The sequence below is a fragment of the Mytilus edulis genome, chromosome 5, assembly GCF_963676685.1.
Source record: "Mytilus edulis chromosome 5, xbMytEdul2.2, whole genome shotgun sequence".
NCBI lineage: Eukaryota > Metazoa > Mollusca > Bivalvia > Mytilida > Mytilidae > Mytilus > Mytilus edulis.
The window spans coordinates 65,182,926-65,208,875 of NC_092348.1; the positions used below are offsets into that span (position 1 = coordinate 65,182,926).

Sequence of the window (25,950 nt, forward strand, 5' to 3'; positions counted from 1 at the left end):
GCAATCTTCTTCATTAGGAACAGATAATTTTGTAATAATTAGCATAAACAAATACATTATACCCCGCCACATTCTTTTGTGCATGTTCCAACTCGGGAGCCTTAGTTCAGTAGTTGTTGTTGGTTCATGTCTGTCATATTTGTTTTTCGTACATTGTTTTGTAATAAAAGCCGTTTGTCTAAACTTTTTTCCAATAGAATTTAATAAGCCGACTATACGGTATGTTTCTTTTCTCATCGTACGGTTGCCTAATTTTGCTTACATCCACTTTATTTGAACTTTGGTAGATAGTTGTCTCAATAGCAGTCACACCACATCTACTTTTTATGCCCCATGTATGGGCATTATGTTTTTCTGGTTTGTGTGTCCGTTCGTTCGTTGTACCGTTCGTTCGTTCGTCCGTCCGTCTGTCCCACTCCAGGTTACCGTGTTTTTTGGTCGAGGTAGTTGTGGATGAAGTTGAAGTCCGATTAACTTGAAACTTAGTACACATGTTCACTATGATATATTTCTTATTTTAATGCCAAATTAGAGATTTTACCCCATTTTCACGGTCAACTGAACATAGAAAGTGATAGTGCGGATCCGTGTACTGTGGACACACTATTGTTATAAGTACAAAAGTATAAGTGTATGTATAATAATTATGCATCAGGTTTCCTTCACACTTGTATGCTTTACACTTCTTTAAAATTAACGTGGAAGATAAATGTAAATGCAGTATGGGCAAACTGTTCATTGTGATCGATACATCAATTTCACGAGTTGTCGCTCTTGTATTTCATATATATATATACACATTTGTGAATTGATTTGTTTGGAGAAAGACAAACCTTTCTTCAAAGTCTACACTTTCGACATCATCTCTTAAACCCTTAACGCATCATCCCATTTGAAGCGTTCACAACTAAACACGCATGTCCAAAGTCAGGAGCCTGTAGTTCAGTGGTTGTCGTTGGTTTATGTCTGTCGTATTTGTTATATATTCGTATATTGTTTTTTTTTTTTTTTTGTTTTTTTTTATATAAATTATGCCTTTACTCTTCCTAATAAAATTGTTCCATATCTTTTATGCAAGTCAGCACCTTTTATATCCGACTATATGGTATGTTTTTTCTCATTGTTAAAGGCCGTACTTCGCTTGCCGATAATTGCTGACATCTACTAGTGCTTCATTTGAACTTAGGTGGATGGTTGTCGCAGTGGCAATCATACCACATCTCCTTTAATACTATTTTTAAAGTATAAACGTATGATAAAGTATACGTATTATATATCGGGTTTCTTATACCATGGATAAATATATATGCAGAATGGGGTACATTCATTAGTCAGTTGTGATTGATACATTAATTTCACGAGTTGTCGCTCTTGTATTGTTTCATATAAATACATCTTTTGTGAATTGTTTAGCACCCTTCTTCCAGGTCTACTTTTTCGACATCATCCAAGGCTAAAAGTCCAACACAGCAACCCATTTGTAGCGATTACAACAAAACATGGATATTCACGATAGTCTTCGTATAAACTCAAAGTACTGTAACACTACATTTTGTTTTATTAACAAACATGACAAAGTCAATCTCGTGTTTATACATTGAGCCTAGGACAGTAAACTCACAGTGGTGCCTTGTATTAAAGTTTATCTGTATATTTTCACATACAAATACATGATTCATGCATAGTACCTGTTTACAGATAGAACTTCTGAAGTACTTGCCATGGCATTAATGGCAACTGGCAACATTATTCTATGTAGGGTTGCGCCAAAAGTCTTTTCTTCCACACAAAAAAACCAGGTATGAAATTGATATTATTTTGATTGGAGTAACAAGGTTTACTTTTGATTGATTGATTGATTGTTGGTTGCTTAACGTCCAGTGGCAAATATTTCATGCATATTCAGGACGAGAACAAGTTCACAATAAATACAATAGGTAGGTTGATACAATAGAGGCCATCTGGGATGATGGTCGGAGAAATTTGGACTGCCACCGGAAAAGGAGGGTATATTAGATAGGGACAGAAATTTTGCCTTGCAACAGGACACCTACGGACCCCTCAAAGAGTTGTTGCAAGGGTTCTTAACGTGCAAAGAGCGTGGCACTCTCTTTAAACGAGGCATCGGATTTAACGTCCCCCTTCTGACCGGACGTGACTGCGAACTTGATACATCCCGCACAGCCAAACGGACGCTCCACTTCAGCAAGCGTTTTACTGCCGGTCGGGAGAAGACCAAGTGACCCTATTTTTATACCCAAGTCACCCTTGGGGAGTTTACTTTTGAAGTATTATTTAAGTTTTGTTAGGTAACATGTAGTTTCAATCATTTCCAATGAATATGCTCACAAAGTTACTTTCAGCTATTTGCTACATGCAATAACAAATATTCACGCGACTCCATTTTGACACTTCATGGTTCACATCGGCCATTTTAGGTTTAGAAAGGATTTAAACAAATGGTTATCAGATTTTGTTTACAAGTAACATCGTGATTGATAATTACTGATAGGCATCCATTGTTTTATAGGTCGTGTTAATGTTTTAAATACCAAGGATTAACTCGTCTTACAAACTGTTGATGGGCAGACGATACTCTGATGTCTGTAGCCTCGTTGTGGTTCACCGCTGCTATTATTCTTATATTTAAAGCGTTGTTCCGTTTAAGAATAAAAACAAATTTATCTGATCATTAAACAAAAAGTTTTAAACAAAACATTGTGAATTGAATACATTAAATTAAAAGGAAGTCGACTGGTGTGTAGTTCACATTTATACCTTTGTAATGCATGTATACTGAGCGACAATGGAAACGCAAGAATTATACTCTTCCAAGTCCATCACTTTTTTAATTGACAAAATTGACAAAATTGACAATATTGTAATACGTTAGCATCTAACTACACGGTACTGTAAAAGCTAACCATGGCATCGACTGTTTAATGAAATTTGTCAATTTTCAATAAGTGCCATATACGAGTCAAAAGATAACATCACCTTTTTTTATCTTAATGGGAGCATACCACACTGAATACCAAAGCAAATGTATCATCTTTTTGTTTATCTTTGTATAGAAATAAGATGAGGTATGCCTGCCAATGAGAAAACACCCAAGACAACATATAACATGGATGTGAACAACAATAGAACAGTACTATACGGCCTTCAATAATTAACAACACCAATACCGAGTAGGCTGTAATAGTCTAGACAAAAAAAAATGGGAATCCTAAAGAGAGACAACTGTTGACAGAGATATATATCACCTGTATGTAATTTTGATATAATTGTGATATTCCAATGATAATATCCATGTTAAACAAATAAATGCAAAATGTAATTGGCCTTTCACAAGTGGTTCCCCTTTAACTGACCAAATTACAAACTACAGTACATTAGTGACGCAGATGTAAACAGCAGACCAAAGTCTCGCCTCTACGAGACTTTACAGTGGTGAGACAGAAACATTGGCTTTATTCAGGTTAAAACCAAATAACTGAATTACAGGCTCATGCCTACTGACAGGTACATTAGCAGACTGTAGGGGTTAAAAATGAATGGGAGAACTCTACCCTCTCTAACCAGGGACAGCGTGGTTACACCATAACAAAATGAGGCTCATTAATGTGATATTTGTGCATGTTAAAATATAATGCTGCATATGAAAATTGAGGGACATGGTATGTTAACTGTATAACTATGCATAGAAATCGAAAATATTTGAGGATTGGTACTGCCAAAGATACTTTGGTCTGATTGTTTAAATAGGAAACTACATACAAGTGTTGAGGTTTTATTTATACTCAGTATAAAAAAGAATGCAAGGACAACTTTTGACTAATATAATATAGTCAAATACTTTGTCGTTCAACATTCTATAATATATTATATAAAAATTAATCGTATGAACCGAACATATATACTCTTCTCAAAATAAATAAATATCAATATTTTCAGCCGGAAAAAATAATCATGTCCACTACACAGCGAATTCGTGTGACCACCAATGGAATTTTCCGCTGAACTTATGTTTGTGTAGTGTTTTGTTTTTTGTTTGTTTTTTTTTTTTTGCTTGTTTTTCGTTTTTGCCTGGTTTTTTTTTTCTCCTTCAACATCTGTATTTTAATGTCAGTTCAGCGTGTCACATTTAATTTGTGAATATTGATTTCACAACAGAACAGCAAATCAATAAATAGTGAAAAGGATGCAAGAGTAATAGATGATGGTCTATTGCATCTATATTTAACAAATCGAAGATCGGTTAGTTGTATCACAGGCCTAGGGTCTAATGTGTTTTTGATTTAACATACAGTAAAGCTTAAAAGGAAAGCAGAGCAAGTCAGTTAGATGTCCCTTTATGCCAATTAAAAATGGCTCACAGGTGAATTTTCCCTTCCTTAAAAATTACTTAAGGTTCGACTTTTAGCCCATGGGTTACCCCTTCTTAAATCATGTGCTTGTGGAAGTCAGGGAAGAATGAAAAGAGTAAAATTTGATTTCAGAATAATAAAGACATGACCTACACATTCTCGTATATGATTGGTATGTGTTTTTCCTTAGGATATACATCAGTTAATCTTGTCATTCTCAAATCGTAAACTTTTCGCTTGAGAAGTTGGTCTATAAATCATAACTTAAATCTTCGTCAGGTAAAATGAGGAATTTGGAACAGTAGTGGACGACAGAGTATTAGAAATAGTAAATACAATTCCTTGTATATATAGTCACTTCAAATGAGCAAGCGTTATCAAAATTGAAGATGCCAACTGTACTTGGCAAAGGGTGCATGTTAACCTGTATCGACCATGAGCCAGCGTTATCAAAATTGAAGATGTCAACTGTACTTGGCAAAGGATGCATGTTAACCTGTATCGACCATGAGCCAGCGTTATCAAAATTGAAGATGTCAACTGTACTTGGCAAAGGGTGCATGTTAACCTGTATCGACCATGAGCAAGCGTTATCAAAATTGAAGATGCCAACTGTACTTGGCAAAGGGTGCAAGTGGCATTAACTACTATTGTCAATTGTAGTTACAAATATAAACATTGCTTGTTAACCTGTATCGACCATATCTAATTTTTGCAACACCATACAGACTTTTTACCGGATATTGATTGAGTGTTTGCTTTACGTCCAGTGGCAAATAGTTTATGCATTTTCTGGATGGTACATGGCACTGATAAATATTTATAGCCTACCGGATCATGCTTTTTTATGTCGAGTCGGACGAAAATCATAGCCAGTATTTTAAAAGAAAAAAAATTTAAACGAAAATTACTAAACTCTCAAGATCAGTGTAAATCAGAAAGGGGGTCCGGGGTTGCATACCCCTTTTTTTGGCGATCAATGCATATGATTAAGGACATATACTTGGACCCCTCCTCTTTTTTAAATGGCTGGACCCACCCCTAAAGATTGATTCTTAGTCAATTTTGTATGCAAAATGGATACATTCATGAAATAAATCGATGAGGGAATAACAGGACATTAAATTTTGCAAGCCGTGACATTTATTGCACTTTTTAGATTTTCTCGACGTAATTTCGAGTTGATAAATAAAATTGATATTAAGTCTTGGTGCAACACATGTACGAGGGTCTAGATAGGGTTCCTTCATGTCCGTGTTATTTGATTTTTAAGGTTATTTTCTCCGCTATTATTCTCTATTTTCTACTCTTTAAATTTTAGCACCAAACTACTCTTCTTTATTTTTTTTATATTTTCTATTATTTGGCCGTTTTTCAGAAGAATTAGCTCATTATTCTTTATTACGTAAATCTGATTTAAACTTTCATAGATATAGGAAGATGTGCCGGGTATGATACATGTGTACAGAGCTTAACCATTTAATAATTGTCAAACTTGAATTGAAACGAACAAATCGGTTCAGGTTGAATTTTATACTGCAAATTACGTAGCGCAGCGTTTGCGTTTGCAGAGGCGGATTTAGGGGGGAACTGGTTTATCATATAGGGAATCACTGAAGCACGATAAGAGAAGGCCCGACCCGTTAGGCAGTTGGTTGTCCCCTTTGGTGAAAATTCCTGCGTCTGCCACAGGTTTGAAGTCCTTTACTTAACACAGTAAAGATGTAGGGATTATATTAAGGTTAATTTTTAATGACATAATTTATTCAATAATAAATTTGAAAACAAAATATTAACAAAATAATTTAGAACACAAAAAGGTATTTAAACTTACCTTCTGGTAACAAATTAATAAATTTTGATATGTTAAAACTTAAAATATGATATGTTTATATTAAAAAGGTGACATTAAAATATGAAATGATGTGTTTAAATAAATAAAATCATGCATCTAGTAAAAATAAACTGACTAGTATAAACACCAGCAACATGCTCCCTACCTCCAAGAATCGGATGAAGGATGGTATATTGCACACGAGGGAATACAAGCAAGATGGTATAATGCTACTGATTGGAGACAAAGATAGGAGGAAGATTGGCACAAGTAAACCCAAAAGATGAGTATTGAAGAAGAGTGAAATATGGCACATACGGGTTACCGTACCATCTTGCCTATCAAGCAGCATATAGTGTAATATTATCTGCCTCACACACAACGTTGAACCCATGTTACCTCGGATGCTATTAGTTATAAATATACCCAATCACAGTACTTGTAACATAACCGTTTCAGGGTTTAACCTTCACCTTTGGCAATTATTTTTCACAATATGATATCTGGAGTAGAACAGGTTCCATCACAAGAATTACCCTATTCTGAATCACTCATTTATAACAAATCCTTGATATATAAAAATATCAAAATTTATTAAATTAATATTTAAATAGTATCACAGATGGATCAGAAAAGCTTTATAACATATATGTGCTTCTGCTGCAGTTAACTCCCCTATCACCAGTCAAAATTGTGTTATTTTCAAACTTTATAATCTTTGGCGTTAAAACAAAATGCTTATAAATTAATAAAACAAATAAATTAAATAAATATTTCCATATCTACAATAAATAGTTAAATATCCCGTTCCCTAAAAAAAAAAGCTACTGGCCGAATCATTAAGGCGTGCTACAGCTGAATGCCATATGTTGACTTCTTGTCCAATCAAACAGTGTTATATAATTGAGTATCAAAAATGTGATTCTTGTGATGGCCCACTATTCCAATGCTCAAAAAGAACCAAGCACAAGCCGCCACCATAATGCCAAAAACCGCACCACCACCAATATGCAAAATTATGTTTTTATTGCAATGAATGATTCATTAGCATACAATAGTATATACAATGCAAATAACATTTGCGTAGAGCAATGTACAAAGTAATTACAATCAAGTGAGGTACATCATGTATATTACATACAAAATAAAAACACAATCTTATATAACATTAATTTCAAAGAATTATGGTTAGTCAGAATGAAACCAAAATACCCTTCTAGGGTTGAAAATGTGTTATTCGATAAAAGTTATATTGCACTTTTAACAATAATTTAGCAAATTACAAACAATATCAGTTGAAGACTAACAAAATGATACCTAAAATCGAAATCAACTTCTCACAAATGTCATGGGCAACTCTCTTTACAGAAATATTAAATATATCATTTTTCTCTCCGAGAATATTTCTAATTTGAAGATTGTTCAACCAACAGTAATAATAAAACTTAGAATAGAAAGCATACACTGTATTCCTCATTAACAATTTATATGTAAAATGTAATTTGACTAGACTCGGTACATACATGGGCTAAAATGAACACATACAGTCTGGTTCAAATGAAGAGATTGCATATCGAAACAGTTTTAAAATGAAGCATAAATTCCAAAGATGATGCTACGGGATGTCTACTAACTAATGAAATAAATAGATCTGATTAATTTCTTTGTATAATTTACAAATTAGCCGCATGTAAATGTTTGATTATCAAATATAGATTTTTGCAACACCAATTAATTAACAGATGACACTAAAGTAGGCAACCCTGGCGTACGCGTCATGGAATGTTGAATGATATGTTGGAAGAACTTGAGCTTCATAAACCTCTCAGATCTCAATTGAAAGACATTAAATATCGCAATAAGGCACTTAATATGCATGCATAATAAAATCTCAACAAAATATCAACAATAAAACAAATAAAATATACACAAAAAAACAAATACATCTGGCCATTTTATGACTCCAAAAAGCACTACCATTTTGTCACAACCTATTCACTAAGACTACTCGTCAATGATATCAAATGTTCAAATTCAAAATTTACGAAAATCGAGAATATTTTTGAATTAACAAATTATGTTCTGTCGAAATAATGTTCAACATAGGCAATGCATATAATCAAGCTGACTGTAAATATACTATAATAATTGTACTTGATGCCTAATAGCTGTATTGCTTTTTGATTGAAGAATATATATTTGAAAAGAATACTTTTAGGTATCCAAAATCGTTTTTCTGCACTAAATATATTTAAACAAGAATAAACAAATGGCCAGAAGCAGTTTATACATAAACAACAGATCTAAAGAAAAGAGACAGGCAAGATAACGACTCATAAAAGTAGTATGTGCTGCATATAGAGAATGAATTTCCAATTTCTATAAATAGAACACTATTGAACTTCTACTATCAAAAATGAATAAAAGAAACTATTATACTTGTACATACATGTACTTTTCTTGACTAATTTTAGAAAGAAAATGTTACTTAGCACTAAAATGAGTTTAACTATTTCAACAGAAATAAAATAAATATGCAACACATACAATGAATCATATATAACATTTCATACATAAACAACAAATAACTTTAAATGTCGTGAAAGTCTATACTATGGAATGTAGAATGTTTATAAATAACATGAGGGTTTACACCATGATTAGGTCGATGATAAACTGTCCTATAGTTTGCTTGTTAAGTGTATTTATTGCACGTTCAGCCTCCGATCTATTCATGAAGGTTATAAGAACATCACCACTCGATCTACCATCTGGTGTGTATTGAATCTGTATACCTTCGGGTGTTACCTGTAAAGCAGAAAACAAGACGTTTATAACAGAACTTACAAATCGAAATTACATGTAGTGTTTCAAAGAGGCATGAAAGTTAAAACTGGACAGTATTACATAAATTATTTCTTATTTCTTAATTCTATTTCAAGTCTCATTTCTTTCTTCTATTTTCTCATTTCTTTTTTCTTTTTTCTCATTTCTATATATTATTGTTTTTGTTTTTTTTTATGCATTACTTTAATGAATTGAATGATGTCTTATATATTTTAAAATTCATAAGGTATGACATCATCTAAATACTAATAATTCTGAAGTGATATGTGTTCGACTAATTGTTATTTTATGAATTCATGTGATGGTAAATACAGAACGTATGTATTAAAGTAAGATAGAAACACTAACAAACAACTAAGACCGCTTTGCTCAACAGATATCATAGTGGTTTAAAAAAAACAATGTTTGTGAAGTTTATGGGGTGTGAGAAAAGATTACTCTATAGAATACAAAAGTAACATACTGCTAACTGACGTTCTAACCCCTTTGACTGGACAGGTGTTTAAAACAATTCAGTGTCCAAAATCATATTTTTGTTCACTTTTGTATGCATTATTGAAGTATGTGATTGAAAATATATAACTTTCCAAAATATAGACCATCTACCCATTCAAGTACATTTTGGAAAGGAATCCAGTTTTATTGGTTTGTGGTACTCGATTCAAAACTACTTGCAACTGCTTTTGACAGCTGCTAGATCGTAATAAAAGAAACACAATCATAATTCTTAAAGGCAAAATAATTTGTGCTGGTAGGTAAATAAATGCTCGTATTTGCTCCATTTTGGTTTTCCAATTAACAGATTTGAAAAATTTAGAGGCAACCTATTAGCAGATGGCATGCTTATCAGCATTTGACCAAAGTGACCATTTCAGGGTATTAAGAATAAAATGAATTTCGGAGATGGTCTTTTTTTTTATTTTAAAATTATGGAAAGACTTTATACTTCAATAGTCATGCTAAATTAATTTAAGCAGTTGTAAGAATATTTTGATATAATTTCCCCCTTTTATAGCAGTTTTAGTGTAGAAGATGGAAAAATAATCACTTTCTCTTTCAGAATGAAATTTCAGAGAGGGTTTTTTGTAGAATATAGAAAGTTTATTGAATTCTATCAGATATAATATATAAAACAAGCATAGTTTGTGTCTATCTAGGTATTTTTAATGAATATAGATCAAGTAAAATACTGGAAAGAATGTCCAGTACTTCCGGATCAGTATGTTAATTTTGTGTCCAAGATATAGGTGAAGAAATGACAACAATAGAAAAGAAATTTGAATTCTGATTGAACTTTTCAGCATAAAATAAATTGGCATTACTTTTGTTTTATTTTTCTCCATTAGATTAAATTAAATGCAATAAAACAAGATGAATGTGGTGTCATTTCCTCAAGATAACTGCTAAGCAAAACGGCAATGATTATCAATTCTGGTTAGTTGCAGGTAATAAAATTAATACTAAAACCAAACTATAGACTAAAAAGCAAAGTGTATATAAATATAAGTGCACTAAGTATAGTCAAAACCACACAGTATACTTTACACATTTAATGAGGTACTCCAAAGGTTTCTGTAAAATACTTGTCTTCAAATTATAAAAATTGTTCGAATTTGTTTTACGCTTGATTGAATATTTAGGACAGTTTTGTCCAAAGGTTTGCTTGAATGAATATTCAAGACAGTTTCATCCAAAAGTATGCTTGATTGAATATTCAAGACAATTTCATCCAAAAGTAAACACATAATTTTAAACAGCAAATAAATTTCAGACAGCAGACGTACCTCTGGAAAACCTTGGAAGAAGTTCAAGATGTCTTGAACGGTAGCATTAAAAGGCAGTCCCCGCATGACTATAACTGCGGGTCCTGTATTAGTAAGATAAGTCTGTGGTGAAATTGGAGGGCTTGGGTACCAGTATATAATCTGTGGATAGAATGCTGGTCGTTGTTGATGAAACGCCTGGGCAGGCATGGCTCCTGGGAAAGCTGCAGGCAGTGGCTGTGGAAACTGAGCAAATGGCATCATTGTTGAAACTGGCTGTGGTATTAACGTGGGTGCCCCTGAAATAAAGACGTACAAGTCAAATAAATGCTAAATTTAACAATTTAAACCGGAAGTGAGCCACCTAGTTTGCATCAACTAATTAAACTTAAATATATAGAGCTTTGACGTGGGCACAGCTTAATATATAAACAGATTGTAGAATGTCCATAACAAAAAAAAAAATTTAAACAAGAAATAAAGAAAGAGTTATCTTACCTGGTGATATCATTGGACGATGTTGTGCTAAAAGCTGTTGAAGATGAGCTGCAGGTTGAGGTAAAGTTGGTATACCATTTGTCAGAACGAGATTCATATCTTCTCCAGAACATTGAATAACTTCTATAACACGCTTTTTGTTTGCATGTACCATTGCTCGCTTACTTCTGTTAATGGTTGTCAAAGCGGCAGACTCTTCGGAATCCATCTGAATGAAAGCTTCACCCGAAGGTTCACCCTACAAACAAACCAATATATGTAAATAGCTGTCGGAATCAGTAACGTCTATTGGGGCACCTTTGCATGGACTATATAATACATACAGAAAACGTGCATCATAAGATAAGGAGAAAAGAAAAAGAAAATTATTGTTATCCCAATACTGAATTGTTTTATACATTCTACATTTATTTTACATAGTCATAAAGTATATTTTGACATGAGTAATAAAGGTTGATATAAATATACAAATTATGCATGTGAACCAGGACAAATAAAGAATGAAAAGAGAAAAAAAGACCAACCTGTGCTGTATAAACCATGTGCACTCCCTGGTATACAATGAACTGTGAAAACTCCCCAAGAAACGTCAATAAATCCGTTACTTGGGATGTATTTGGGAGATTACGTAATCTGATGCAATCCTTCTTCGTTCCGCTTGTTATAATATTTTGTGGAATGTATGGAAGCGAATTTGGTGGTGGAATCTGGGCTATCAAAGGAGGTAATTGTGTTTCCAGAACTGGCTCCGGGTTTCGTGGGTCCATGCTCCTATTCAACACCTATAAAATTGAGATTACAATATACAATCTTATGTTTACGACAACCGTTAAAAAGTCTTAAAAAGTACTAAACACTTTCATAGAAGTTGAATGTTTTAATGTTAGTGTTTCATGCACTGCACCAATGACTATATAATTCTAACTGGTTAATATTTCACACAATACATTAGTATCAATCATTAACAGAAAGTCTGCTGCTGATATCTTTCCTATCATAATCATTTATGCACAATTTTACTTAAGTTAAATTCCTTTTAAATGGTGACTCTTAATACCTGTTGAACTTCAGCTGCGGTGCTCTTGAACAACTCAATATATCGAGTTCCCATGATTTCCCTGTGTTTCTTTAAAGCTGTGTTCGATTCATCCTCCGTATCAAACAAGACAAAGGCATCACCAGTGGACCTTCCGTCGGGGTAGTGGACAAACAGTATACCCTCCTCTCCGTCTAGAACATTGGATGCGTGTGGCTCTCTGGCAAAGAACTCTAGCTGGAAGCGCAAAGACACAAAATAGCTAATAGCTTTGTACATAATAAGTTTGAAGACAATGTTTTTAAATCACACCAACATGCAGCAGAGTAAAAGCGACTTTCTTTACCAAGTGACCTAACCGGACATCTCAATGCACACGTGATTTAATTTTCACCGGAAATAGAAGTTTTCAAAAAGCAAACATGATCTGCAGAAATGTTGAAGTAGGGTTTGTTCTGAACAGTACTTTGATTGTCAACAGTTATCAACTACAGAACATTTGGGGGTTATTTTAACATGTTTAAAGGGAGATACACCAAACTGTAAAAGCATGCTTGATTATAATTGATTAGAAGTGCCATAAAATGCATTAGATTGGGTAAAAATCGTGTCACACTATAAACTAGTGTATATTCTCCAGGAATGGTATTACGATTACTAAATAATTTTTAAATGACAATAATGGAGCAATATGTTAAGGTTGCTTAGAAAAGGGAAAGATGATTTGATATTAAAATGACTACTGCTTTATATGTTTATCAGGGAATCTTTACAAACTACAAAATTGTATGCCATTGAGATGTCCGTGAGTTTTAGATTATGTAAAAGGATTTATTTAACATACATAATCCGTTACCTGGGCACCCAAAATATTATAATGGTTATAACCAACTCCACACCTAGGTGGAAGTTTCCATAGTTACAATAGCCTGCAACCTACTGCCCCGCACCGTTTTAAATCTTGCAATACAATTGGTTTACCACTGTCACCCATTTTTCCCAATATGGCGACCCCAAACACGTTTAACCGTTGACTATTCCTGTTACCTTCCTCCACACGTTTTGTTTATTGTTTATCAACTTACCTTTCATAGCATTTTAAGCTAACGGACCAAAAGCTGAAAAACGCATTAAGTTATTTTGTAAAACAAATTTCAATCTTTGAATTACATTGCAAAACCCACACCAACATGTAAGTTCTCTGTTTGATTTTATGTGATTTTCTTTGGTTCTAAAAAAACAACTCATTGTCAAAGTGCATCCATAATGTGCCTGACCCGTCATCCATGACTATCCTGATAAGGACCAAATGGTATTTTAAATATATGTATTCCAATATCATCTTAAATTTAAAAATAATTTATGACCATCGAATTATTGTACTGGACATTTCATTGAGGTCTCACAAGCCTTTAAATGGACAATGGCCAATATCTTCCTATGGTCTTGCTTATATTAAAGATAAACCACAAGATATTTATTTTCAAATTTTTGAAAGACTGACCAACTGAAATAATTAAGATTCATGCAAAAAGCTCCAACACCAAACAGTTACTTACCACCTGGGAGGCAGTTGCTGTGAATGGTAATCCACGCATGCGTACGATTATCTGGCCTCCACGAGACAGGAATGCTTGGGCTTCTGTGTTGCTGCCTATAAGAAAAGGATACATGTTCTTAATAATCTGGCTGTAGAGAATAACCATGGAAAAGAGAGGCATAAGAAGCTTAGGAACAAATATGTTATTTCTGTTTTTTAGTAAACAGTAACATTAAAACATTCTACTTTCGTTTTATAACATGCACTGTTAAATGTGTTTTTGGTAATTCAATTCATACATGATTGCATATTAAAAAAAAACTTTCAACAAATCAACAGACTGGAAGAAACTAAAAACGAAATGCTTAAAGTAAAACGATTGGAATAAACGTTTGGAGCAAAATATCTATAAAATTATATAAATATGGAGTACGTATTATGTGAAGAAAAGCAGATGACATACCTCCAGCTACGTTGACGAAGTCCTTTCCGGTAGCTTTGTATACTTCGATATATCTCTGTCCTATGTGATGTTTATGTCTCTTAAGTGCAAGATCACGGTTCATTTCATCGTCAAATCTTATCAGTGCTTCGCCATTTCTCCGTCCCTGGGGACTCAGACATAATGCAACTCCTCCTCTGTAAACGATGAATCAAAGATTTAGAAATGTTTACTCTGCCATTTGATTACGTACATGCATTTCTATATATTATTCATACATGTACATGTATTGTATTTTTTATATACAGATCAAGTAGAACAAATTTGATAGTAGGATTACATCTCGAAAACAGAACTGGGCCGTGAAATTTATGCGAAATTTATTCATATGCATCGCACAGTATAATAAAATTTAATATTATATCACATGCATTTCATGTTATGCTCATTTAATTTATTAATGCAATAATCTAAAGTAAAAACAAATTTCAACACACAGTAAAATTAGCTACAATCTTAAAATTGAGCACAAAACTTAGAGAACCATTTATACCTGTGACTGGAGAATATAAAATATTACCTATTTGCGTCAGTGTCCATGCTGGTCATTTTGGTAAATGAAATATGTACAACCGTTGTTTGTGGGGGTATGAAAGAAACAAAGATAATCTTATGAAGTGTCTCAATACCAGGATGTCTACTCAATACGTATTATGTGATTAACCTCAGACGGACTTTTACGTCGATTAATAGTAATTACACTTAAAAGCTGAAACGGATGTTATTGCTGGATAAACTTAACTAGGGGAATACTACAAATTTCTGTACTTACTTGGCAATATTTAGGCCTTTGAAAAATCTGGCAATATCTTGGTCTGATGATTGCCATGGCAACCCACGTGCACGGACTACTGATTCGTCATCTACTAGGTCACTTTTGCTACTGTAAACGAAAAATGAACAATTTGTGAAACGAGGGTTTGACAACAAAGTAAAGCTGTTTGAAATGCAGTTATGGTTGGGATTTTTTTGTGTGGATTTTCTGGTAAATGCTTGAAAAGATGTCGAAAATGTGAATGTGTCTTAGGTCTTTAAATAGAAAATAGAGGTACTGCCTCATAAACAGGCTATGTTACACAAAAAGAATATATAAAAGAAAAAAAACGTTACTTTTAAAAACATAAAGAATATTTTCTAATAATCAGGAAATACGTTATTAGTTTTGAATAATGGTTGTTGTGTAAATCGTTTTTACGAATCGGAACGTTTGTGTAACAGATTTCTAATTAAAAACATGAAATGAACATTTTACCGTGTAGTTTGACATTTCGTGTTTCATTAATTCAAATGAAATGTTCGATCTTTTGAAGATAATAAAATGGGGTGACTTAAAACTTTCAATATGTCACCAACGTTTATTGACCGCCCTAAACAAAAATGAATCGGAAGTTTCAATTATTTGACAATCTGTTACCCCGAGTCCGTTAGTAAATAAACCGACAGACTTAATATCTTGTATTTACAAGAAGCTTTCTATTCAGACCACAATTGTCCGGAAGCTTAAAGCCGTTTCTGTTGAACCTAACATCGTAGGTATCCGGAGATTTGCTTTTCATATTTACATATATATGTACAGTAAAAGCTCGGAGCAACATATTTTTCTTTTATCTGTCATTAAAGTATTCCATCAAAAATATTTTACGGTAGATATATTTGCATTTTATCCTTTAGTCATATACACAGATGGCAAATATGTTAAGAATGGCATAAATATTATTTTTCATTTGTGAATTAATAATTAATTCTAATTTTATCAACACATTATTTTACTTTCGAGTTTTATGAGTTTAAAATAGTGTTAAATTCTAACATCTTTCATTCAACTCTCATCCTACGCAACATATTATAATTATTATTATATGCAAGTTGTCCACAAAATTTAAACCATCTAATGATACAGTGTTAAAAAAGAATACGGTGAACTGAAACTTATTTAGAAAACAATGGGCTATACAAGATCATACAATTATAACATTTTCGAGTACAAAGTGGAAGTGTGCACGCCTTTCATACACTACTGATTTTCTATAGTTTCTATAAAGTGTGTTTATTTTTCAAGCATGATTGACCGAATTTGCGACACCCTTAAAAAAATGTCCACATACCAGATCCCTGGTTCTAATCTCTCATTGACAACTTCTGGACTATTGAACACATGGCCTGTAAGAAAAATGGCAATTAAGAAAAGACAAATATGTGTAGGACATGAAACTTATAATTTAATAGATTTACACATCACAAATTTTAAATAATTATTATCATATTAATCTTGTAGGTAAGAAGATAAAGTCTTATAATCCCTGAGAAAAGCATTTGTTTTGTGTCAACATTAATATAATTATGTACAAAGAAATAAATCAACAAAAACACCTCACGTCAACACTTCATTGTGTAAACGAGATGCGACAAGGATAAACAATAAAGTGTTGATTTGGTGATAAAACAAATGTATATATCTGGTCTTCACGGCCCAAAGAACAGAAATAATTCGATGACCAATGTAAGACTGAAATATATATCCATAAAGATTACTTAGTAATTTATAACTTCAACCTTTTTGAACAAATTTCAGCACTTTAAGATATATATCTGAACAAGACGTGGTATAGAAGTCTTTATAAAAGAAGTTGTTACTAAACAAATAATTTTCTATCAATCCATCTTCACAAACAAAACAAAAATGCTGACAAAAAAGAACATGAATGAGCTTGAATGGTAACTAGTGTTAATATGTGCATAGACTGCAATGTACTAAGCTTAATTCTTAAACAAAGTAATATCGTACGGTCTAGCTGATAAAAAAAGAAGATGTGGTATGATTGCCAATGAGGCAACTCTCAACCAGACACTAAAATGACACAGAAATTAATAACTATAGGTCATCGTACGCCCTTCAACAATAAGCAAAGCCCATATAGCATAGTCAGCTATAAACGGCAATCATAATTGTTCATCTCTTAATATAATTATCAAATTGCTCTTCTGTAATCGTACAAGTTTAATGGTTATATATAAGCACTTCCTTCTTAAAACGATGTGCAATGTTACCTAATCAAAATGTAAATATATTATGATAAATACAGTTTCCATTAATATAACTACATCATAATCAATTTTAAAACAGCTTGTTATAGAAATGGTTTTATAACTTACCGTCGTTTATAAGTCGATGCATAATATTAGCCATTTCTTGGCACTGTCGGACACCATATTCTACAGAATGATCTTCTTGTAAGCCTAAATCTGGGAACATGGTTAAGGAAATGTGTATATTGCAGTATAAGACGAACGAAATTATAATGTTTACTTGGTTGTTGGGCGTTCCATTAAAGTATGAAACATTTTCACATCTCAATTAAATATGAAGCGTGAAATCGAAAGTATGAATTGAAAAGAATTTTTAATATGGTAGATGCTTTCATGTGTAAAAAGTTAGGGAAAAAACTACGAGTACGATCACTCACTAGAAAAGTCAGTAAGTTAAATGACTAGACATAGTTGCACATTTTTATAGGGGGAGGTAGAGGCGGATTTAGAGGTGCAGTCGGTGGGTCCCCACTTGTGAAAATTTCTGGATCAGCAACTAAACTCTGAAGGACAAGGTGACTGTGTTCTTATACTGGGAACCAGTACACGGATGTATCCAACAGCCATGGGACTAGAACATACATGTAGGAAGCTAATGTATTGACTTCAACAGCCTTGGAATTGTCATTTGATTGATATCTCAATATCACTTTAAGGGGATCGGAATGTGACCGAAAACAAGTAAACGAATATATAAACAAACCTAAATAAGTAAAAGGAGTTCGATCTATCATAGGTATTACATACCAAACTTTTAATCAACATTACCTTTATATAAATTTTCTCAAACATTTGAAACAGTTGAGTTATGACAGTTCAAACAATTGATAAACGTGTGACTAGCTTCTGATAAGGAATTTTAAGGGGTTTAAGGCATTAAGAAGATTACAATTGGACAAAACGAAAATTTATCCACTAAACAATACAAAATATACATAAATATTTATTTAAAGAATTAAGAAATTTCAGTTTTTATAAACGATGTAGTTGATCAGCTGTGGGGCCTGTAAAAATAAAGTAAAATATTACCGAAGCGTGAAATTTAATCAAAATGTATTTATATGCCGACTGTATGCTTTGTGTATCAATTTTATAGAATTTTAATTCAATTATGGTTCATTTACTGCCCCTCCCTTGTCGGTTGGGTAATCTGTAGAGAAAACCAGTAGGAGCAAATGATGAACAAATAAATTACTGATAAATTAAAAAAAAATATAGGTGAAGGTTTACTTTTCTGTGGTAAACGGAGGACGAAAAACTAATTATGTCCTCGTTTATCTTGTGTTCATTGATCTGATCCATACAAGAGAAGTTTGCTCATTATTTATTTTGACAACTCGAAGTTATTTGTCAGTATTCATACTCTTTTATTTTAGCAATAAAAAGACATTCTTTTCTCTTCAAAAGAATTTAAAGAAGACCTGTTATCTAATTGATCGTGTAACACAACCTTTTGTTTAGAGACTAAATATAAACTTTTGTTTAAAGACTATCAGAACAATAGCATGGTATAGTGTTTTCTTTTCTTTTGACTCAAAAAATCACAATTGAAAGACGAAAAATGAACACAAATGAAGGAGAAAGTTTGAAAATAAACGATCTTTGCCACCAAGTCAAAATTCCTTTCATAAGTTTTAGTCTAATCAAAGTTTTTGTATGTAATATCTTTAAAAATCAACCTAAGTCACGCTAATTTCACTAAAGGTGGTCAATAACAATACAAATTAGGAACGCAATAGATTTGATGAAATTGAAGATAAAAGTTGAACAATACATCTGGGTATAGTATTGTTCTTTTTAAAAAAGGCAAAGGTTATTCACTTTCAATAAACAAGGTCCAAATCTTTTGTTTTTGAATCTCCAAAAAGCAATATCTTAACCGTTTTTCATTTTAAAATAAATTTGTTTTAACATGTATAAGCAACTATAAATACAACTTAAAACAAAGGGACCTGACGTCGGACAAGTTACTCATCTTAAAATTTTCTTTTTAAAATGTATATTAAAAGGCCATAGGGGACATTACAATATTAAATTTACTTTTCCTCTTTTACAAAGCTTGAAGAACCACATAAATACATGATGATCTAGTGAAAAGTAGGACAGGTTATGAATATTATAGAATAGCTTTAGGCTACTTCAGATCTATGACAGTCAAGTCTATCTGACAACAGCCCTAGGGCCTTAATATTTCATTTACATCATAAATCACCATACCAAGTCATGTACATGTCTTTATTGCTAGACTTAACTTGTTTTTGTCTTTATACTACACAAACTATAAACTTGCTTACATAGTTCATTTCCAAAATCGTAGAAATATCATTCCAGTATCTAAGCTGACAATTTGAGATTGATTGATGGTTCCTTAGATTCCTACACAATTTGAGTCTTTCAAATGTTAATATTCTACCCGTACAACCTATTTTAAGTCATTTGAATGCACATTCAAAATATTTAGTTGGTTATCCGGGATATTGTTTTTTTAAACTCAGATATATACATGTATATCGAGGTCTTAAAAGCTTTCTTATGTTATTTATGGTAAAGTTCTTTTATATCAATGAATACACTATGAACTAGCCTTTTAATATGACCACCTTACGTTTATCGTTATCTTTGGTTTACCCAATATTTAGATAATTTACAAAAATAGTCTATCGTCGGGTACATTAATGATACAATTACAAACAATTTAATCAAACAGCTACCCGGAATAGACTGGGTGAAAGCTTTTGTGATGGTAGATAAAATTCTATACATCGCCTGGTAGTGGAAACACGTCCACAGACATTGATGGTTTGTTTATAAATTAAGTTTTTAATAACCCCCGTTAGAATATGGTATAATTATATAATTATATTAGATCTAGAGGCATGATATTCAACACGTACCCCCTTGTGGAGAAAAAATGTCAAATAATGATAAATTTGACCTTTAAAGACCTTCACCTTTTCTCTAATTAACAATCCTGAATTGGTGTGGAGGGACGTGTTTACAACTTATAAACATCCATCAAGATATTAGAGAAAGTTCGTCATTTTGTCAATTATTTAATTTTAAACTTTCCCCAATGTTGATATCGCATACGAAAACTAAAGTTATCCCAGAAAGATTTAACAGGCCATATCAAAAAGGGAGGGGGTGCAAAACCTTATTGTAGTCCAGTTTTTTGGCAGACGTTTTGTACTTTCAATTATTTTCTTCTAATATGTTACTTCCTCAACAACTTATTGCCAGTATACACATCTGGTTCCCCCTTTTCGAAAGTCCAAGATCCATCTGTCTGTGTCGGCAGTATTTCTTCGACGAGAAGGGGGAGGACATTACAATATATATAAAATATTAACGTGTTACATAAAATAACCACAAGATAATTGATAAATGTATATGTAGTATTACATCTACTTTAGTAGGATTAATGGATGTCCTCCAGTGCAAAACAGGAATGAGTATTTAGTCATCATATTAGTCAATTTAAAACACTTAAATACATAAATTAAGTTTGTATGAAAATATTTAAAGAAAATTATAGAATTTCTTTCTTCTGGAGACGTTTCTGGTATTTAAAAGGGGCTAATATGTTCACTCGCCTAAGCAAACAGCACTTCAAATAAATTTACGCACATATGTAATGTTTATATATGATTACAAAAACTTCAAGTTGTGAATTTCAAAGTTTTGAAAAAGGCATGATTGAAAGCATCTGGTCGTGATCATGTAGTTCATTTAAATCAATAGGTTGACATTCGTGACATGCAGTTGATGTTTAAAACATCGACGTGTAACAAAAAAATATTGAAATGTAGAACTGATAGTTAACACGTATGCATGCTTCTCTTTTCGAGAACACAATAACATGACATTTTCGTCCTCAACATGATCAATAGTAATGCATGTGATATTTGCCACTGACCGTTTAGCAACCTAAAGCTAACATGGTTGCAATAGAATCAAAGCACGTTTTAAAACTAAGCAAACTAGATGATTACAAGACAGTATGTTTGCAATAGAATCAGAGCACGTTTTAAACTAAGCAAATTAGCTAATTACATACCCCTCTTCTTCCAAATCTCTCTATACATATACATACACATTTTACCCATACAAATGTGAGATAAAAAGGATACAATCTAACATCGATTTAATGTTCTGTATATTATCTGTTTTGTAATATTTCTTGAATTCATTCCGTAAATCATAGAATTTTGAAAAGTAACTTGGTAAACTGTAGTTCTTTGTACATGTTTCTGGGTGTAAACATTGTCTTAAATGGGATTGTCCATCTGTTAATAAACAAAATGATTTCCCGCCATTTTCGGGATGAACACCTTTGGCTGACAAGAATCGCTCGAACTGAAAAATAAAAAAAAAATGATTTTCAAAATTATATTTATTTATTTTGATCCAAATTCATGATACAAACAGCTTGTGAACATAAACGAATTGTGGAGTTTTGGGACGGAGATGGGTTATGCACGAGGTTCGGACATTCTGAGAGGTCTTCTTCCAAAATTTATCAAGCAAAAATGAAAAAAAAAAGTACAAATTATAAAATTAAACAATTCTAAGTCCTGTTTTTTACATTTTAACATGTACAAATGATGTATGTGTGTAAGGCAATTTACTCTCAAAAGTTAAACAAACTCGTTAGAATGTAAAAGATTTTGTAGCGAAAATAGACGATATAAAACAGACGATATCATGAAAACTATTACATTTGTCAAGATAATTACAAGGTGCCGGTTAGTTGACTTGTATCACTTTGTTTCGGTATACAATGATTAAATAACTTTGTACTACATATTTAAAAGACCTGTCGATCGGTTATCCATTGAAAGCTAGTCGGTTCTCTGTCAAATCTTACATTTTCTCATAGTATAAACACGAAAATGTGATTGTAAATTGTCTTGATTTTGATAAGTGTAGATTTCAAGGTTCAGAAAACAGAAGGGAAAAATTTAAAATGTAAATATTTGAAGGCAGAGTGTTTTCGACAATTATTGGGCCTAGTGGTGCGCAAAAATCATTATTACCAGATAATATCTCGATATATATACTACAAAATTAAATTTAGTTCAATAAACTCAGACTTGAAATGAATATTAAAAACTGCAATCGTCTTGTACATTTAAAACGAACATATTTCACAATCTTGAACGCAGTTTTAAGATAATATGTTCAGAGTACGACCCGATGGACTAATTCACATAGGGTCATGGCTTGTGTAATAGCGAATTTGGCAGGTGTAAGGATAAATAATCTCGTCTTGGGAAAACGACTGGTGTATTTTCAAACGATAACATTCAAACGGTGTCTTTTTCAAGATAATTTGAAGAATTAGTGATTATTTTAATCCGAGCAATTTGCAAGTTGGCCAATCCTTAAATAGCATACTTAAAAAAAATAAACAAATACGTGAAGTCATCATGTAGTTCAATAGAGTTTTATATCATTCAGGTAAAAGAAAAAATTGTCATAACTCAAGATTACTAATACAATATTGTTATAAGACCTCTCTAACAACTCGAGTTTATACGTCAAATTCTCGGTTTTACTGATATTTTTGTTCATAAGTTGTCGTAATTAATAAAAGTTTTCCATCTGTTGCTTTGTATAGCCGTATACAAAAGTAATAAATTTATCCAAAATCAATATCAAGCGGTGCAACAGATTGTTGGTGGCATTGGATTTCTATTTCACAATCCATTTCAAATTGATAATATCTTCCTCTATGTACATGTAAAACTTAATAACATGAATGAAGGGGACCGAAAAATCATAACCCATATCCATATTATAAATGATCAATAAATAAATAATTGTCCTCGACAAATTTAGCTCGTGCGGCTAGCTTGCAAATAAGATTAAGTAGTATGTAAATAATAAATAATATTTTTTTTCTCACCTCGTCCAAGACGACTTCAAGAGGTTGTGCATTTTTAATGACTTCTTCATTGAGACCCGTTTCCAATTTACAATCTTCTGTTAAAACAGTTTCTGATAATTCATTTGGTTGAGGTTTTACATAATGTTGTTGGACAGCAATAACCTGTAAAATCAGTTCAATTACAAACCATTTTTTACACAAAATATTTTGACTTTATAAACAAAATTGCAAACAACCCAAAACTCTTTTTATCAAATTGTGCAAATAACTTTTTTTCACTTTTTAATGTATTCCAATATTTTCACCTATATTTGATTTGTACACGTCATACAATATGCAGTTGCGCCACCATTTGCAGTTAAATAAAGTCGAACATATTGTATAAAATAAAACGTATAATTGTCCATTTCAATCATTTTGGGTCATTTCGACAATATAAAAATCCGGAAATGGTCTAATTTGAATCGGTAGCAGATTTTGAAGGATCACAATAAAATTAAATCTCTTGATGTTTACTTGATCAATAGATAGCCCACGTGGAGTTTTCTTTTCATTCAATACAGACAAAATCACACCTAAGAAAAAGACTTAATTTAAAAGTTAAATAAATTTACAAAGACATGATATGTTTGAAATTAAAAAAAAAGATTTTATAAATCATGTCAATTATATACACATAATTGTGTGGTGTTTATCACTCAACGATAACCGGATGGGTATAAGAATACCTGAGAAGTGCGGGAAATATTTTTACCTGAACTAAAAACTTACCTTGCAATTACTGACATCATATAGAAGGTAAACAAACAAGACTATCTGTTCTTCATCATTTCCTAATTCTTCACCGTTTTTTCCAGCGGTGGCACAGAAAAAAATAAGAAGATGTGAAGTGGCCATGTTCCCACTTAAAAATAGTCACTTCACAAACAGTTCACCTGTGTATATTAATCGCCGTGTGTTTTCTTTCTTGAGTCAACCATGTGCGACGTATATGGTCTTTTTATCCGAAGGCAATGTTATTGGTGGTTATGTTCGCAACGTGTTGTCGAATATAAAAATACCGCCTTCCTTGCGCACGCAACTTTTATAAATCTTTTCCAAAGTTTTTACCAAGCTGTTACTGCATTCAAAATCAACGAAACAATACGAACAGCGTAAAATCGATACGATCTGTTCCTTCTTTGTTAAATTGAGTAGACGGTGACGATTTAAACCTTAACAAATCAACTAATCAACGGTCCCTCTTATCTTTCTAAAATACACAAATTGTGGAAATAGTTAAATCTAGTTCAGATAATGACCACCAACTGCTTGCTTACAATACCAACAAGTGTTTGTGCTGTGGACTTGTTTATGCCCTAAATATATCCACAACTATTGGTCATCAATTAAATTTTTATCTATTGTCCAATAATCCGTATTTCTTAATGAATGTCTTCTACGTGCCCCTGGGACAGGTCATTCTTATCTCTGGCCTCTTATTGCACTATTATGTGTAGATATACTCTCTCTCTTACTTGCGCTTTAGGCTAATTGACCCCCTGTTATACATGGAAGAGTTGACACACACTGCATATCGCAAAAATCAAATTGCTCAAATTATATCATTAAATGTTATTATCATAGCTTAACATTTGAAATTTAAGGCTGATCATATTTTTGTCATATTATTATGGTGTTCTAATCTGATGTGTATTCTGTCTGAAGGGCAAATGAGAGTTCATTTATTCGACTTCAAATGTATTGCTGCTACTGCACGAAAAGTACAAAACAGTTTGAAAAATAAGTGGTTAATTTATTAAAATGATTAAATTGATGATTGGTAATTTTTGAAAACGAGAAACTGAGAAAAGTTTGCTTGTCAATTAAACGGTACATCATGTAAAATTTTCTGGTGTTTTCAAATCCTTGTATTAAATGTTTTATAACGGAAAATTGGACCCTTATAATCAAAACGATAATCTAGGTAAAAGTGATTGATAAAATTCATATATTTAATAAGTTCTATGATAAACACACTGGTGTAACTTCTGACATTTGAACTTTTTTGCAACATATGTAATAATGTGATTTTAACGTACGTTTTCAGTAACTCCATATGGTAAATTTGCAGAATAGATCTAGTAATAAATCATGAAGATATACCAGGAATTGTTTAATATGTATAATATTCAATCATTAAATGTGATTAACTTCTAAAATAATCCTACTATATCCCTGTTTTAACTCCTTTGTATTTGCCCGGTACCTATATTTTGGGAGTGTTCGTGCAAGGCCATACTTTTTACGTGAGACCTGAAAGTTACATAGAACATACAATGAAAATCAGAAACAACGGTATCATACACAATGATAACAATGATACAAAAACAATGCCTTTTCCTTTCTGCTAATACATAAAAGCAAATCCGCATATTATAGAAATCGTATCGTCTAATCTTACTCTCTAAAATCAGGGGTTGTTTTACAAAGTATATTTCATATACAACAAAGTGTAATAACTAGTGCATGTAAGAAGCATCTTCGCAAAAAGAAGCGATTGTGCTTATATAGCCCAAAGTAAATTTCTGGAAACTTTAATAA

General features: G+C 32.4%; 1 protein-coding gene across 2 annotated transcripts; it reads right to left on the minus strand.

Moving 5' to 3' along the window:
• Positions 1 to 6,116: 6,116 nt before the first annotated feature.
• LOC139524240 (epithelial splicing regulatory protein 1-like) lies at positions 6,117 to 24,937 on the minus strand. 2 transcript variants are annotated; one of them, XM_071318910.1, is made up of 13 exons: positions 24,139 to 24,937; positions 23,386 to 23,529; positions 21,608 to 21,833; positions 17,544 to 17,633; positions 16,496 to 16,550; positions 15,163 to 15,273; positions 14,352 to 14,527; positions 13,908 to 14,002; positions 12,370 to 12,585; positions 11,837 to 12,094; positions 11,313 to 11,550; positions 10,836 to 11,113; positions 6,117 to 9,012 (listed from the first exon to the last, which is right to left on the minus strand). In XM_071318910.1, the coding sequence occupies exons 1-13, from the start codon at positions 24,262 to 24,264 to the stop codon at positions 8,854 to 8,856; spliced, it is 2,172 nt and encodes a 723-aa protein (XP_071175011.1). In that variant the 5' UTR covers positions 24,265 to 24,937; the 3' UTR covers positions 6,117 to 8,853. The 2 variants fall into 2 exon arrangements, with proteins under 2 accessions (XP_071175011.1, XP_071175012.1); XM_071318911.1 differs by having other exon boundaries at positions 10,966 to 11,113; positions 24,139 to 24,915.
• Positions 24,938 to 25,950: the final 1,013 nt, after the last annotated feature.

What these genes read in the sequence shown, in the direction of transcription:
- LOC139524240 (XM_071318910.1), bottom strand. Translation starts at nt 24,264, where the DNA reads ATGGCCACTTCACATCTTCTTATTTTTTTCTGTGCCACCGCTGGAAAA. An exon ending in ACATGGTTTATACAGCACAG is followed by an intron (nt 11,551 to 11,836) that starts GTTGGTCTTTTT and finishes GTTTGTTTGTAG; the next exon opens with GGTGAACCTTCGGGTGAAGC. An exon ending in TCTTCCAAGGTTTTCCAGAG is followed by an intron (nt 9,013 to 10,835) that starts GTACGTCTGCTG and finishes TCTGCTTTACAG; the next exon opens with GTAACACCCGAAGGTATACA.